At 36.6% G+C, this 17,531-nt stretch overlaps 1 protein-coding gene and 1 long non-coding RNA gene across 4 annotated transcripts in view; one reads left to right on the forward strand and one right to left on the reverse strand.

Annotated features, from left to right (window-relative positions):
• LOC115433869 (poly(rC)-binding protein 3) overlaps nt 1-11,056 on the forward strand; it is a 28,826-nt gene extending 17,770 nt beyond the window's left edge. For 2 of the 3 annotated variants that reach the window (XM_030155427.1, XM_030155426.1), the window contains 6 exons: nt 1,877-1,966; nt 5,815-5,856; nt 6,284-6,359; nt 7,278-7,330; nt 9,972-10,141; nt 10,481-11,056. In XM_030155427.1, coding sequence (XP_030011287.1) covers nt 1,877-1,966; nt 5,815-5,856; nt 6,284-6,359; nt 7,278-7,330; nt 9,972-10,141; nt 10,481-10,841 — 792 coding nt within the window. In that variant the 3' untranslated portion in view covers nt 10,842-11,056. Of the gene's footprint in view, nt 1-1,876; nt 1,967-5,814; nt 5,857-6,283; nt 6,360-7,277; nt 7,331-9,971; nt 10,142-10,480 lie in introns of those variants that run through there. The other variant, XM_030155428.1, reaches the window with a different exon arrangement.
• On the reverse strand, nt 10,916-13,828 carry LOC115433870 (uncharacterized). Its single transcript, XR_003937437.1, has 2 exons — nt 13,263-13,828; nt 10,916-11,229 (listed from the first exon to the last, which is right to left on the reverse strand). It is a non-coding gene; the product is annotated as an uncharacterized LOC115433870 (long non-coding RNA).
• Nucleotides 13,829-17,531: the final 3,703 nt, after the last annotated feature.

Raw genomic sequence — 17,531 nt, forward strand, 5'->3', positions numbered from 1 at the left:
TTTCATCATTTTAATCTTGCTATATCTTACATCTTTTTTGTCCTAATATATCTTTTATGTATATTTTGTTGCACTTTATGTTTTAATTTTTCCTGGTTGTGCAATTTTTCTTTTGTTATTTCTTTCATTTCAGTTATATGTTTTGTCTGGCATTTTTTTGTTTCATTGTTATGGATTTTTTGTCACTCATAGACTTTTTACAGTGGAAGACCCCCTGAAATATACATTTTTAGCCAACCACCCCCCCCATTTTGTTGCATTTATGTTGTTTTTGTTTTTATTTTTTCTCTTTATGTCATTTTTCTTTTTTTATTCTTTCATTTGCTATTAGTTATATGTTTTGTTCGGCATTTTTTTGTTTAATCAAAAATCATCCTTTAAGAAATAACGATTTAACATCTCAATCAATGCTATAACTCAGTGGTTCTCAAACTTTTACAGTGGAGTACCCCCTGAAATATACCTTTTTTATCCAAGTACCCCAACTCTCGCTTCACCATTTTTGATTGAAAAAAAAAAGGCAAAATTTGTTCCTTTAACATATATTTAACTGTAATATATGTATATATATAAAAAAAACACACTTTTTTTTAAGTAAAATTTTTGCAAAATATAAACTGAAAAGGGCCCTCTTTCATTGATAAGAAAAATAAATAAATTGGTCATTAATTAATGAATTAACCTTTCATCAACAAAAAGAAAACAATTATCTACTCAAATAAACTCATTTTGAATAAGAAAAAATAATAACAAATAGAAATGTACTTAAAAATGTTACCAAAGCTTAGAAATGATGATTGACAATAAAACGATTATATGAATGTATTTATATTCTCATCCTCATTAATTCTCATTATTTATTTTATATTTTTAATGTATTTTTCCAAATAAATTTCAAGTAGCCATTGGGGGTACGCGTACCCCACTTTGGCAACCCTTGTATTACACATTTTTTTGTTCCAACAATTAACCCTCTGGTATCCCGTCCAGCAAGGCCCTTACTAAGCACCAAGCGTGCCTTTTTCACACACTTGTGGAATAATGTCATAAAAAATTTCATAAAGTTTGTTTATAATTCTTTTACACTTTTTTTTCTATTTCATCAACTTGAGCTGTAAATAAAAATACCAGATTCTCAATAATTGTCACATTTTTTAACCCTTTAAATGCCATGTTTGTAATGTAAACAAACCATTTTTTTGGATGCAAAAAAAAAAAAAAAAAAAAAAAAAAATTCAATATATTGCTTAAAAAGTGAATCACATATTATTTGATTTTTGCAGCCTGGCATATGTCAATGATTAACCCCAACAATGGTTAATTTGCATTATTATTTTTTGTGCTAGGTCAAATGTTCAAAAATACTAGCATCTGTCACCAAGTGTGCATGAAATGCACACCTATAAATCAAACTATTAAATATTATATATTGATTTATTTTTCTGTTCTAATTTGATTTTATTTTTGTAAATTGAGGTCAGTCCTAATCATACATATGAAATGGAAGAAATAGTGCGTTTTAGGCACACTTGGCAGACAGATGCTAGTCTTGTAATTTTCTTTTGTTTACAATGTGCACATTTTAGTTGGTGGCCAGAATTTTAAAGATCATGCAAAAATGAACAACTTTTGAATTCTAACCTTATTAAAATTGTGAAAAATAATATGAAGTTTTTTAAAACGAAGTGTAAAGTGTGCCTAAAAGGTACACCCGGATACCGGAGGGTTAATAGGATTCTCTCATCTGATGAACAGTGATATAAAAAGAAAGAGCGAGTGATTTAAAATGCATTAGCGACAGTGAAAATGTCTTCCTTTGTACGAAGCACTGTGTGAGTCTTTCTTTCTCTTTTGTTTTGCATGACTGTGTCGCTAGTCTCCGCCAAAAGGAGCGACTATTCCCTACCGTCCCAAAGCCATACCTGCTGGAGCCCATGCAGTATTAGCACAACAGCACTCTGCACAAGTAAGTACCCGTGCGGGAGACCACCGAGCTGTTTCATAAAACATAACAGTCGAATAGGATCGAAGCGCTCGTCATTTCCCGGGCTCTCGCTGTCGGGCTGATCATTAAGAGTATTGTCGCCACTAGAGGGACTCGTCTGTGTAATTATGCAGCAATAGGCGGTTCATTTTGTCACGCAGTAAGCCTTAAGATGAGGTAATGATCATATTAAAAAAGTGTTCATCCCAGCTTTAATGTGTCGGGGATGTGAATAACAGCCGTTCCCTGCGGTGCGAAAGCTGAATGATGTCGTGACTGCGGCTCATATTTTCCACCACATGTCTAGCCGCTGTCCTGAATTTGACACACAGCGCTCTGACCTATCAGACATCTGTTTGTGTTTATTGGATTTCTGGCCATGTTCAAAGAGGGGGAAAAAACAGCCGATGACATTTAGATGAAATTCCATGAAATCTATACACATTAGAGATACAGTATGCAAAAGAGGAGCGGAACAGATTTTCAGATGTGCACTGGTGAAGCAGGCTGCTCTTTTTATATACGGCCTGATAGCAATCGAGGGTACTGAAAGGGTGCACAGATAGATCAAATATAATAATGTTCTATCAAAAAATCAGACAGGCCATTTTATTTGTCTGATATACATAAACCTCTCATTACTAAGATTAATGCACATTTGAGTGTTCAGTGGTGCAAAAACCATCAGACTGCACAGATTGAACCACATGCAGAGAACGGGGACAGGTCTGTTGGTGTTTGACCCTCACAGTTAACACATCCTCTACAGCAGGGCTGTCAAACTCATTTCAGTTCAGGGGCCACATTCAGCTAAATTTGATCTGAAGTGGGACGAACCAGTGAAAGAATATAACACATAAACATAATAATATATAAATAATGTCAACTCCAAACTTTTCTCTATGTTTCAGAGCAAAAAAAGTAAATTTACTTTATGAAAAAGTTTACGTCTACAAATGATCCTTTCAAACAATGTGAATAACATGAACAAACTGAAAAAATAAGTGTAATTTTAACAGCATTCGGCCTCAGTTTATCATTTACACATGTGCATTAGAACTTACAAATACACAAAACATTTAATAACATACAGAAAATTGTTAAAATTGTACTTACTTCTCTTAAGACATTTCAGGTTGTTCATATTTGTTCAGGTTATTCACATTTTTTTTTGCAAAATTATACTTTGTTTTCGAGTAAATACATGGAAATATTTACATTTTGAAAGAGAAAAATTTGGAGTTGTCATTATTTCTATGTTATTATGATAGTATTTGACTGGTCTGACCCACTTGAGATTGAATTGGTCTGAATGTGGAACCTGAACTAAAAGGATTGTTAATATCTTAGTGTATTTTTGCTTTTCACAAATTCATCCAAGGGGCCGGACTGGACCCATTGGCGGGCTGGATTTGGCCCCCGGGCCGCATGTTTGACACCTGTGAACTAAAGCATCTCACTGATCATTATTTAGCTTTATCACATGAAAACAAATGGAATTGATTTTAGATTTATGATTGTTTTTAAGGCATTTTAAGTCTGTGTGTTCCTCTACTCTGGTCTAATCTGTATGGACACACCTTAGACCCTCTGCATCTCCAAATACCCTCCCAGTCGGCTTATATGAAACATTAAACAGCTGTGATAGTGGAATATAGACGACAGTAACACCCACTATTAACGCACAAATTCATCCTAGGGGCCAGACTGGACCCTTTGGTGGGCCGGATTTGGCCCCCGGGCCACATGTTTGACACCTGTGCTCTACAGTTAACGGTGATATTGGCAAGAATCTGTCAATACGATACAAATCACAATACTAGGATCTAGGGCTGCAACCAATTAGTCGATTAGGTGCTTGAAGCGAATGCAAAAATTCACGATTCCATTAATCGACTCGAATTGATTGAAGGGAATATTCGATTGCGGTTTTCCTGAATTGAAGCTTCACAATAAGCGTCCATGTGAAACACAACAATGGAACCAATGTTTAACAGCAGAGAAATGAAGGAAACAAAGCTTTGATTCAGAAGAATCGTGGTTGAATGATTTTTTTTTGGATCACTTTGAGTCGATTAATCGTTTCAGCTCTACTAGAATCACAATACAATATATCACAATATATCATGATACTGTTAAAAAAGCGGTGTTTTTTACTTTGTTTTGTTTCTATTTTTAAAAGATTACTTCCTGGAAAAATGTAATTACACCAGAAATATACACAACTACTAAACACATTTCATCACTCATTGGGTCACCATTTTATCAGTTTTTATCCAATGTTCTTCAAATTTGGAGGACTGCAAGATCTAGTAATAAGATGGCCAAAGAAACATTTTGGGAATGGTTTTGGGGGTATCTTTTTGCAATACTGATTAATAACTGATGCAAATATACTTGTTCACCTTGATTGTGATCAGGCCGATAGCAGAAAAAAAAAGCTGCAAGTAGCATTGGGCGGGACCTAGCACCGTGCGTTCTGGCTCCAGTCACTGTCGACACCTCAGCTTCACTCACACCTCTCCGTCACGATACCAGCTCCCACCCTTTGTGTCCATTCTCCATACATCCCCTCTGTTGAAACCATCACTTTTTAATGAGGCTTTTATTTTGGAAAAAATGTACTGTGTGTATGTGTGTGTGTTAGAGAGACAGAATTAGTCTGAATGAATTGAAATTATACAAACAGTTGAGCATAAACATCATGATTTATCACATTTAAGGCTTTTATTTTGGAAAACTATTGTGTGTGCGTGTCTGTGAGAGAATAATTTTTAATGAACTAAAACCGCAGAAACAGTTGAGTGTTTGGTATAAAAATGGAGAAGTTATTGTTTATTTAGAAGTCAATACGACAAACCGTGTCAGACGAATTAGTTTTAGAAATTTTATTTTGAAAGGCATATTGCGAACTTCCTGTTGGAGTTAGGTCATGGGTGTCAGTGTGTCATTTGTAGTGCATCATCCAACAAACATTTTGTCGTTGGTTTCATGTCTGTATGACATTCCTACTGGCCACTAGGGCTTTGTTGTATATAGGTGGTGCTAGAGAGCACATTTTGGCACTTATGGGGTTATATTTTACATTTTATCAAATTTTTTGCCAGGCCTGACATACAGTACGTGCCAATTTTGGTGAGTTTTTGAGCATGTTTAGGGGGTCAAAATCCAGTTTAAAGTGACGTTGGAAAAATAATAACACTGGGTTACAAAAAAATGTTTTTTGCAAGTTGTCTAGGTTTTTTCAACTGAATTAGGACCATTTTGCACCGCTAAATCCAAAAATGACATCTGTTTTTCTCAATCAGGTCAGGTTTTTTTTGCTAATTTGATTTTGAAAAATTTGATCTTCTCACAAAATTTATTACATTTTTGTGACTTTATCAGTTGATTTTTTTTTATATAGTTCTCACCCAAAAAAGGTTTTAAGAAAAAAAAAATCATTTTCTAACAGGATGTATTTGTTAAGTGTTACAAACTTTCATATGATGTGAAAATGCCCATAAATGTAAGCAAAAATGTTAAAAAGCCAATATGTAGCATAGTTCAGAAAGTTGACCTGACTGAGCAAAATTAATGTGATTTTTGGATTCAGCACAACAAAATGATCCTAAATCAGCTCAAAAAACTTAAACAATAAATTTGTTGTTGACCAGTGTAATAAAAAACGAATGAAAAACAATAGGGCCTTGCTTTCAAGGTCAGGCCCTCTCACTGTGAGTGAGAGGGCCTTATCTTTGGGCTCAGTCCCTAATAAAAAACAGAAATTCAAGCTAGAACATGTCTGTGTCTCCTCTTAGTAATACATCCTCATTTCTTATTCCTTTCAGGCCTTTGCGATTCCAGGGCAGTATGCTTTTGCACATCAAGATGTAAGTGTGTTCTTTGAGTGACTGACACTCACCTTTTCTGACCTCCTCCTGCCCACTCCTTCCAAGCCACCACTACGCCCCGTGTGTACCCTCTACTCTGCAAAAATATGGATCTTCAGTAACCCTGATCTGTTGACATTACTAACACTAATGAACAGTAGCAGCATGCATTGACTGAAATGAACATGAAAATCTTAAAGCCTAGTCCTTCTGTGATCAGTTGTAGCTTTGTAGACAAGAGATGTGACTGTATTTTCAGATGACTGCCGCCAGAAGCCAGCATGCTTTCTGCAGGAAATGAATCTCTTCACACTGACACCATCTGTGATGTTTGTGAACTTCAGATTGGCTGTGTATTGTAGTTGTCAGCTCCTCTTGAAATAATCCAGTTTGATTGGTTAGCTCTAACTTCCTTCCTACCCTGCAGTTGACCAAGCTTCACCAGTTGGCTATGCAGCATATCCCCCTCCCTTCCCTTGGGCAGAGCAACCCTACCTTCCCTGGTACGTACCCACGGCTCCCCGGGGAAGTCCATCTATCCCTCTGTCTTCACTCCTCCATGAATCACACCATCAAAAAACACCCCCCTGTCACTTCAGAGAGAGTCAAAGATCTCTCCATTTTCACCGACTTTACAGACTCACAGGCTTTTGGAAAGGTGGCTTCACTGAGCTGCACGCTACAAGCAGCGACCTGTTATGGTTTTTACATTCCTATTCCCATGTTTGATCCAAAAAGTAGCATGAAGAGTTTAAAGTTAAGCCACCAGACTTGTTTATTCTGAACAGCAGTGAACGTTAGCCACTAAAATATTCATGAGCCGCAGCAGTAAAATGACATATTTAAAGCACCAGAAAGATAAAAACAGCAGAGAGGGAAATGTGAAAAATGAAAGAAATATTTACACTTTAGTAAATATTTAAGCATTTCTCACAATTTCTCATGCCCTCTCAAATTTCAGCTCTATTTTGCCCCATTTCCCTCTCCAAAATCAAATCCTAATCTCGACCCCATCCTTCACCTCTGCGACATTTCTCCTCCAAATCTAACACCGTCTTGGCCAAACCATCCCTGAACTCAACACCCCCCCCCTCCCCCCCGAGTACTCATACACTCTGCCACAACTAACCGAGGACAAAACATTACAAACATTATGATGACATTAGGACTGATGTTCATGAAACACAGTGTTTTTGTTGCTAAAAAAAAAAAAAATAGCGTTTATTATCTTAGAGATGTGAATGTGTGCTGATGTATGTACAGTATTTCTGAGTGTGTCTAGAATGATTTTGCCATTTTCATGCTCCTCATTTAGCAGTGTAACAGTGATAAAGTAGACAAAGTAGGGCAGCTTGTCATGCCATGAAAGTGGAAGCCATTAGCGCCATACTGTTGTTAGCGTTTCTTGTCCTACTTTGCAGGATTGGATGCATCTGCCCCCACAAGTTCACAAGAACTGGCAATACCTAATGATGTAAGTGTCACTTTGTTGTTGTTGGTTTTTTTTTTCTCTCTCCCAGCATTAAAAGTCTCACTCATAATCCTTTCGAGAAGACAGCTCTAACAAGGACCTTTTAGACCCATGTGAAATACAAGTGCTCCGCTCCAGCTCACATCTTTAGCTCACGTTTTATTATAGTGCAGGGGTCTTCAACTTATTTTCTTTCAGGGGTCATATTTAACCTGATTTGATCTCAAGTGGGCCGGACCAGAAAAATAATAGCATAATAAGCTATAAATAATGACTTTGTTTTAGTGCCCAAAACCCATTAAATTATTATTATTATTATTATTATTATTATTATTATTAATAATAATAATAATAATAATAATAATAATAATAATAATAACAATAATAATAATAACAACAACATGCACCCTGAATGGTGTGCATGTGTGGATCAACTATTTCTTTTTAAACTATGGATGTGCAAAACAAATTTCAGAATGATATTTCACGAATTGCATTTTTTTGTGATTTTTTTGAAAATGGTGCATAAAAAAATGACAAAAGTCAACAGAGTGTAAAGGAAGAGAAATGGAGCGGAACGATATTTCGTATTATCTTGAAGCTTGGTACCAGTCATGTGTATGTCAAATTATATTAAATTCCAGTCAATTTTTGTCGAGTTATAATGAAAAATGTGTGGTAAATGGGATTTTCAATGTTAAATGTAAATGTCCACAGAGTCCACATTCCACAGTGGATGTGGACAATTTTGTACCAGATACAAGATACTGTTCTAAGCTACGGGTGGATTAAATTAGAGGCTAATTGGAGTCGTTTTGAATTTTTTATGAATTTTCGAAAATTGCTCAATGATGACAGATAGGAAAATTGTAGATTTTGTGACCTTACTGTGACCTTGAACTTTGGCCTACTTGGCCCAAAATTGAATGGGTTGGTCCCAGGGCCTAGGCCTATCTGTGGGTACAGTTTGGTAAAGATGGTTGGAATAGTTTTCCTGTAAAGTTGCAAACAAACAAACACGCAAACAAACGCACAAAGCAAAGTGATCATAATACCTCCTGGCGGAGGTAATAATAATAATATTAATAGTAAATTGCATTTATAAAGCACTTTTCATTCAGCAGAATCTCAAAGTGCTACAGAGAGAAAACAGTCCAAAATTAAATACTGTATCAGGAATAAAAGACTAAGTGAATAAAACAAAGCGTCATGGTGGGCCATAAAAAGCCTGTCTAAACAGGAATGTTTTTAGCCCCTTTTTGAAGGAAGAAATTATGAAAATACTTACTTTTATTAACTATCCAAATCTGAAAAAAATAACATTCTTAAGAATAATAAATGCAATTTTAACAAAATTCTGCTGCAACTTATCATTTCTACATGTGCATTCTGGATCAGATCTACAACAACGCTAAACACTTAATAACAGGCAGAAAATGGTTAAAATTGTGCTTAGTTTTCTTTAGACATTTCAGGTTGTTCATATTTATTCAGGTTATTCACATTTTTTTGTTATAGGACAGTTTGTAAATGTCAATATTTTCATAATTTAATGCTATTTTTTGCACTAAAACAAAGACAAACTTGAATTTGTCATTATTTATAGGCATAATGTAATATTATTTTTTTCACATCAAGCAGAGAAGAAAATATGGAGTTATTAACTTTGTAGGTTATTACCTCCGCCAAGGAGGTTATGTTTTCATTGAGGATAGTCTGTTTGTTTGTTTGTCTGTTAGTAAGATAACTCAAAAAGTTATGGACAGATTTTTATGAAATTTTCAGGAAATGTTGATACTGGCACAAGGAACAAATGATTAAATTTTGGTGGTGACTGGTGGGGGGGCTGATCTGCCTTGGCGGAGGTCTGCGCTCTCTGAGTGCTTTTCTAGGTTACATTTGCAGTTGTTTTTTTTTAACGTCCTTCCTGAGCAGAGAAAATAGACGATATAAGCTGTAGGATGAAATCATGTGGGTCTGTATGTGGAACCTGAACTTGACTATGGAATTTTTTTGCACTTTGCAAATTCATGGACTGGATTGGAACCGTTGACGGGTCACATTTGGCCCCCGGGCCACATGTTTGACACCCCTGTTACAGTGGTTTTATAATACAATTATGGTGTATCTCTTACCAAAAAAACATGTAGGAGCAATTTTGATGCTCCGTAATATAAATAGCATAATAAATGCATTAGATACGCTTCTCCATCTTTTCATTGACTCTGAATAATGTGTGAATACATGCATTGAAAGAGGCAGAAGAGAGCGTTACAGAACACGTATGTTATAATGAAGTAGCATTACACCTAAGCTTTGTCTTCATGTAAGATACATAATAGAGCATAATGCTCTTAAGATGGGATTCATAGAACTGCCATGCGCCATGTTTTGCAGTCTTGTAATTATAAAAAGATCCCCCCCCTGTGTGTTTCTTAAAATGGGTACAATGCATCATACAGAGGTTTCCTGACAATAATGAGCAACAAAACCACTGAGAATCTGTTTTGCTGCTCTCATAATGACATTCGCTCCTGAGTGCTGCTTTGGAAATGTCATTCCTGAAAAGTGGGAAAAAAAAACAAAAAACACCAAAACATGCAGCTGTTTTGTTATTTACATATTTCCACTTTCCCCCTCCTAGTTTATTGGCTGCATAATTGGAAGACAAGGCAGCAAGATCAATGAGATTCGCCAGGTCTCCGGAGCTCACATCAAAATTGCCAGTGCCACTGATGGTTCAGCCATGCGCCAAGTCACGATCACGGGCTCGCCAGCCAGTATCAGCGTGGCCCAGTACCTCATCAATGCCAGGTAAGACATTACGCAGCGCAGCCACGTCTAGCAGGACTTCACATCACAGCCTGTTGATAAGACAGCCAAACACAGAACTATTGTATGAGGGACCAGTTATTGTGCTGACGGTGAGGCTGGATTTGTTCCAGCTCACTGCTCCGTTCTCTTGACTGCATTAAAATCCTTATTGTCTGCTTTTTAACACATTCCTTCTTTGATTCTTATGTTTTCTCCTTTCTCTCACCCATCTCCCCCTCTCTGTTCTTGTCCTCTCTCTAACCCCATCACCATTTCACCCCCCTCCCCCTTCCCTCGACCCCCCTCCCTCCGCCACCTTCCAAACCCCCCCACCTGCAGCTTAGAGATGGCTAAATACACCATGCAGGCCGCTTCCTCTGCGACCCCCGTTGATCTCAACATGAGCTTCTCTCAGTCTGCCCCCACCGCCTCCACCGCTGCTACCTCTATGGCCGTCCTGGCGGCCACCTCCCCAGCCCCCACCACCATTAACGTCCACTCTCCCTCCACCTTACCAACCATCCAAAACCCACACTACGCTGTCCCCGTTTCCAGCCTGCTTGGCATGAAAACCCTCCCCGTCCTGGCTGTCCACCCTGCAGCCGCTTCCAGCCTAACACAGGGTTTATCCCCTTACACCGCAAAAATGCCAACCTCCGGCGTCAAAAAGTCTGAGCGGCAGAAGTTTGCTCCTTATTGATGTCTGCTTTCCAAATCTAGTCGGTGCATCTGACTGGATGAGGCATTAATAAGCGAGGATCATTTCATTTTGGACGTACCTTAGGCCTAATTGGGGGGGTTTATTTTGTCAGCACTTGTTTTTCCATGAATCAGGAGAATATTAGAAGCTATCTGTGCGAATGGAAGTTATCAAAACATGTCTTCACTAATTAAAAGCGGCTGCTGAGGTGCATATTAACGAAGTATTATCTTACAGACATGCATAACAATTACTGTGAGTAACTCAGGCTTGTATTAGTTTCTTAGAGAGATATTTTTCCAATGGATTCAAAGCTTTATATGACAATGAACTCCAGGTAAAGTATTTTCCACAATGCAAAAATGACTTAGTGTTTTTATATTTTAATCTTTTAGGTAACACTTTACTTGAAGGTCTAGTTTATAATGCATTAAGCGCACATTCATAAGACATTATAATGCATTTATAATGCATTATAAAAGTCATTACAACAGTTCATGATCATGTACAACAACTTATACCAAGGTTAATAAAGTATTATAAGTGTAGGCATAATGTATTATAAATTCAGCTTTCACAGTGTTTTATACGACCATACCAAAGCAGTGGGAAGGAATTTCTGTTTTTAGGTGGGGAACTTTTGTTAGGTTTCGTCACTGGTCCCTATACCCATCTATTTTAGGGATCTCAAAAGTATGTGTTTGAATTAACAAAGATTCAGAGTGGCCTCATTATTTTTATTTATGTATAAAGAAACATGTAACACTTCTATTTACTGTTTCTGTTCTTTTAATGTTTTGTTTTTGCAAAATAAAGCGTTATTCAGAACACTTGGATGTATAATTTTGGACTTACACTTTACTTAGAGCCAGCAGATACTGCTCGTAAGTCATCATACTTGTGTTATAATATCATACAATTACTAATAACCTAAAACACTTTACTAAAAGCTCTTAAAGTCCTCCTGTAACTTATTATTGATGTTTATAAGGCATTAATCGGTTTCAGAAACTACATGTCGCAGCAGTTCTCTGTGTCTTTATAACTGGCTAAATTTATGATGGTTATAAACTGGAGATTCTTCCTTCAAACACTGTTGTCACTTTGGTGTGGATGTATAACACATTATGAAAGCTGAATTTATAAAACATTATGCCTACACTTAAAGAGGGAATGCACATACTCACTTCCCCCCTGGGCCACGCCCCTCTAAGTCAGACTGAGTGGCAAAAACAAACCGGCTCAACATGGCGGAGTATAGCAGTAACTACAGTGAGCCTGGGAAAAATGTGTTTTAAATTAAAGACAATTGGACTGGACATGGATCCATACAAGCTACCAAACAACAAGTGGTCTACGAACATTGATCTGTGGCAGAAATCACCTATCCTGACATTTATATGAACCTGATTTCAACACCGGGAAAATCCCCAATGCAAAGGCTGAAAGCATCCAACAGACACAGAGTTGTGTCCATCCTGGTCCTGGTTAATTAGAGGATTCCAGCTGGTGAGTGCTTTAATTCAACATACTATTGTTTTGGAGGTTTTGTGTCAGTGCAGACTGATTTTCTTGGCGGTGATTTGGGCGGTAAAGGCCCAGCAGTAGTGCTCACAGTTCACTACTGATTTACTGGAGTTGAACCCTTCGTACTGACCCAAGTGAGTGGATGATCTACTGGTACTGTGGAGATTTAAGGAGAGTTCACATCAAATACTGGATCCAACACAGCTACAACAGCTGTGTGCTAGAGTAGCCCCTGATTTGGAAAACTAGGTTAGCCTCAGTTTAAGCTAGTTTACAAATCATGTAGAGCACAAGGTTCACAATCACACAACTGAAGACAAAAACGTTTCAGTTCTGAAATCTAGAACTAAATGACAGATGCTAACATTAAGAGCTTTACTAAGAAGGAACGTTTGCCAAAACTATATGTAATTTAAGGTATGATTTTACACAAGAATACAGCATAAATTAACGTTACCTCACACAAATCCAGGTTTCGTTGCCTGGATTTCAGTTATTCCTCTGAATTGCAGCGATCCATCTGCTTCTTCTGTCTTTGGCTTTAGGTCGCTGCTTAAACGATAGCTCCCAGTGCTTTTTAAACCTATTTGTGCGATCAATGGCACAACAGCTCTTCCCCATTTTTTAGATTGTTTTAAAGTTTTCGCAGTGTTCAAGCCAAAGCTGCTACTCATCTCCCTCTTTCTGCCACTCAGCGGACGTAACCGCGGTGACTTCCACTTGTGGTGACATCACGTGCATGCCCTCTATAATACATTATTAACCTTGGTATAAGTTGTTGTACATGATCATAAACTGTTAAAATGACTTTTATAATGCGTTATAAATGCATTATAATGTCTTATGAATGTGTACTTAATGCATTATAAACTAGACCTTCAAGTAAAGTGTTACCTTTTTTTATTCTCTGTGTTTCTAGTTTACAACCAGTTGTTGTTAGAAAATGCAAACTAGTATCACAAGACATAGAGCTTTATTGGCAGCAGGCTGTTAAAGTGTTCGTCTTGTACAATAGGAGTCAGTGTGTTAAGTATTTTTTTCTTTTTTTTTTTTTTTTGCTCCACTCTTCTGTCATATTTCCTCCTCTCCTTCACTAGGCTCTCATCAGTGCTAACAGGCTTGGGTGTTCTGTAGTAGCATTGCACTGTTGCAGTTCTGATGGGATTATCCTAAAGCCACATTGGATTTAACTCTACACAGTAATCCTGTAGAGCGGGACTGGTCTAACTAACTCATTTATTGTTTATGTACGCTAGACGTTCCTTATTTGTTCTCCAGCTAAATGAGTCGAACGGTATGACTTTCAGTGTGTGTGAAACGGACGCTGAGCAATTATTGTAATAAATGTTTTATTCATGTGTTTCTGGTGTGGGTCTACCCCCAAACAATGCAGATTTGTACTATTTGTTGATGAAATGACTTTGAAATAAATGGGGCTTTTTATGAATACAGATTGGTTTCTGTGTCATGATTTTGTTGCTGTAGAAAAAATATTTTTCATTTCTCCAGATTGCTCTAATGTAGTGTTGTTTACTGGAAGAAAAAGTGCAGAGAAAAACACCACACGTCGGATTAGAGAGAACTGACAACATGTGAGCAAAGACTAATGAATTATTATAGCCAAGCTGTACAGTGAAAGGAAGTGGACTGAACCCAGACAACACTTTCAGCACTGATATAAACTGTGAATACACGAAAACACAAAAGCAGCATGATGTTTTAAGTCTGCAAAAAGATTGAAGATGTGTTATTTCCTTGACATTTTCCACAGCAGAATAATGAAAATAAGACTGAATTTGCACTTCCACAGCAGAAGCACATTTTTGTTCTCCTGCAAATAATCCTCTTAAAAACGGCACCAGAAAAGGCTGCTTTTATTTTCTGTGTTTTCCCACAGCATGAAAAGGGTGAAAATATCAAACCTGAATAACAATAACGTGGATGTACCATTAAATCTAACATGCAGACGAGTACACTTACACGAACGCTAATATGACGGCACTCTGAACGTGACAGGTGTCATGGAAAGAGTGTTTTCTGTTTAATTATTCTGGATGGAGCATTTTCCTGTTAAAACATGAGGAATCAGACGGTATTATTACAATTTTATGAGGTTTCTTTGTGCATATAAACAACGCATTTGCATGTTTTACTTCAGGTTGAGACACACCAGTACTATTGATGCTCAGCTGCAGACTGATCTCAATAAATGACGTATGTGATGCCAGTTCTTTGGCGTGCTATTCAACGCCATTTGATCGCGCGTTAATTTACACCAAGACCTCAAGTTCACATAATATAAATAAACAAATCATTGATCTCATTATAAACTCAATAGCACTTTATATTAACCTTCACACATTCACTATTAACTTGTTGCTTATCAGCGTCAATATATTAACTTGTCTATGTGCTTTTTATGTATTCGTTTTATGTGTGGAAGTCTGTGTCTGTAACTATTTAATGTACTGCTGCCCGTCTTGGCCAGGACACTCTTGAAAAAGAGATTTTTAATCTCAATGAGGTTTTCCTGGTTAAATAAAGGTAAAATAAAAATAAAAAAAGTAAAATTATTATCAATAGTGACTCTTCATTAGTAATTATTCTGCATGATCATGTTCTACAACCTCCAGGCCGGTGTTTTACAACCTTGGGGTCGCCTGGAATTTCTAGTAATTGATAAAAAAAAACAACAACAACAAAAAAAAAAAACTTACTAATAAAAAATATATGGTGAGTTGAGAGAGACAATCACAATCCACAACAAACTGTGAGTCTGAAACTGCAGCACTGTGGTTCTGTTTATCTGTCAAATGTTCATTGTGGTCGGTTTCAGATGCTGCAGCTCTTTTATAATTCATAGTTTGAGTTCTTGTTTGTTCAGTATTAATTGTCAGCCTTGGAAATCCAAACTGGACTGACTGTACAGATCCTAACCAAGGAAAATAAAATTGTCACTTTGTGCAGTAAGAACAAATAAAAAAATCGGACCAATGGCCCTGTAGTTTACCGGCCAAATTAAAAGCTTTGGGAAATGTATCCAGATGCCATTTATTATCACCCAGTTCTGTGTATTTATTCTATTACAGAAATAGCCCATGTTTTGGTCATATTCCAATCAGATCTGTAAAAAATTCAAATTCCAACTTGATATCATTGATACTGATTTATTGGATCAATCCACTTCCTATCTGTTATAATGGGAAAATTTGTCAAAGTCACACCAAATCCAGAATCAGGTCCAGATCAAAATAATTTCAATACCTTGTGTTGACATCATCATACAGAAGCTGTATACCAAGTTTGAAGTCAATCAGAACTGGAGTTTCAGAGAAAAAGATGATAGAATTTTTTTCCCCAAAAGAGCCCATGTTAAATTTTCCATAAGTTCCCAGATCCAGAAGAAGATCCTGATCAGCATGTGGACTTTATGTTTTGGTCATCTCCCCATCAGAACTGGACTGTAGAAATTTCACCTTGATATCATTTATATTTACTGAGTTACTGCATGGATCCACTTCCTATCTCTTATAATGGGGACATTTTTCAAAGTCGCACCAAATCCAGAATCAGATCCGGATCCAAATAATTTCACGATCTTTTGTTGACATCATCATAAAGAAGCTGTATACCAAGTTTGAAGTCAATTGGAATTGTAGTTTCGGAGAAGAAGACGATTGAAGTTTTTGTAACAGATGACGGACGCCGGATGACAATAGCTTACAGCCTGTTGGACGGTAAGCTAAAAAGTAGATGTATTTCCGTTAGAGGGGTTAATTTTGGCCTGGAATGAATGGCCTGGAAGATCGATTAAAACAGTCTAAAACAATTAAAACTTTTAAAACCCCTTTAGCCCTATCAGCCCACCCGCTAAAAAATTATATTAGGGCTAAAAAATTATATTAATATTCATCTACCATAAAAAATATAATAAATCAGGACAATGGATGTTTTTTTCAACTTTTGCTCAAAGTTTAGACCCTAATGTTAATAAAAGTACATCAAAAGTGTATTTTAGTGCAAACTTTAATGTTCAAACATGATTTTTAATCTTTGTGGGGTGAAATATACGCTATTAAAAATCTCCAACATGAACAATTAATTTATGCATGTCATCGTCAATCCAGCCGAAAAAAAAAAACAGGCGAGGATAAAAAATTCTAATTTCTCTTGTAGTTTGTTCCAGTTTACTCAGGCAGAGTAATAGATACAATATGTTAGACAATGGGAATAGATTCTGTGAGGTCTGTAAATGTCCATAGACACCAAGAACATCCATATGAACCTTATTATTGTGAAGTAATTCTTCATTTACTTTGGGTATGTCTGTTTAGGTGTTTTTCCCCTGAAAATATGGTCAGGGTTAAACAGGTTAAAAAGATGTACATATTCACTATTATTTTAAACATATAGCGCTCAGGATTGACTAAAGAAAATACTTGTTTAAAAGACTAGGATGAATATTGGCAGTTGAGAAAAGGACATGATTTACCTGAATTAAATTAAATATGTATTCTCTTCTGTTGTATAGTTAGCAATGATTATATTGAAACTTGGGGTCGGGACCCCACGTGGGGTCACCTGGAATTTAAATGGGGTCGCCTGAAATTTCTAGTAATTGATAAAAAAAAAAACCAAAAAAAAAAAAAACTTACTAATATGAAATATATGGTGAGTTGAGAGAGACAATCACAATACATGATATGTTCAAATTTTAACCAGAATCCAGAATCGGTTTTTCTTTCAGATGTTTCTAATTGTTTGTGCTGTTTCTTGTCATGGGGTCAGAGGTCACACTAAAACCTTTACAGCCCATTTAGTAGAGTTTTTTGTGTGTCTTTTAAGGCTCTGCACATATTTCTTGTTGTATGTGAAGAAAAGAGGATGAGAAATAAACATGTTTGATCTTTCCAACCCTGAAAAACAAAGATAAAAGTAGAATAAGACTTTTGTGCAGTATTGTGTATTGTAAATGTCTCTTTCTTCTTTGCCACTTGAGTCATACTTAAAAGGAGTTGTCACATGAACCAAATCCCATGATGCACTGGGCTTTTAAAATTGACCACAAAGAAGACTGTGTTGTTGAAACCGGTCATCTCCACAGGTACTAAAGGACTTTTATTTGTGTGTCAGACTGCCTCAGGCTTGTTTCTGTTTTGTTCT

This window comes from Sphaeramia orbicularis, chromosome 15 (genome assembly GCF_902148855.1).
Source record: "Sphaeramia orbicularis chromosome 15, fSphaOr1.1, whole genome shotgun sequence".
Lineage (NCBI taxonomy): Eukaryota > Metazoa > Chordata > Actinopteri > Kurtiformes > Apogonidae > Sphaeramia > Sphaeramia orbicularis.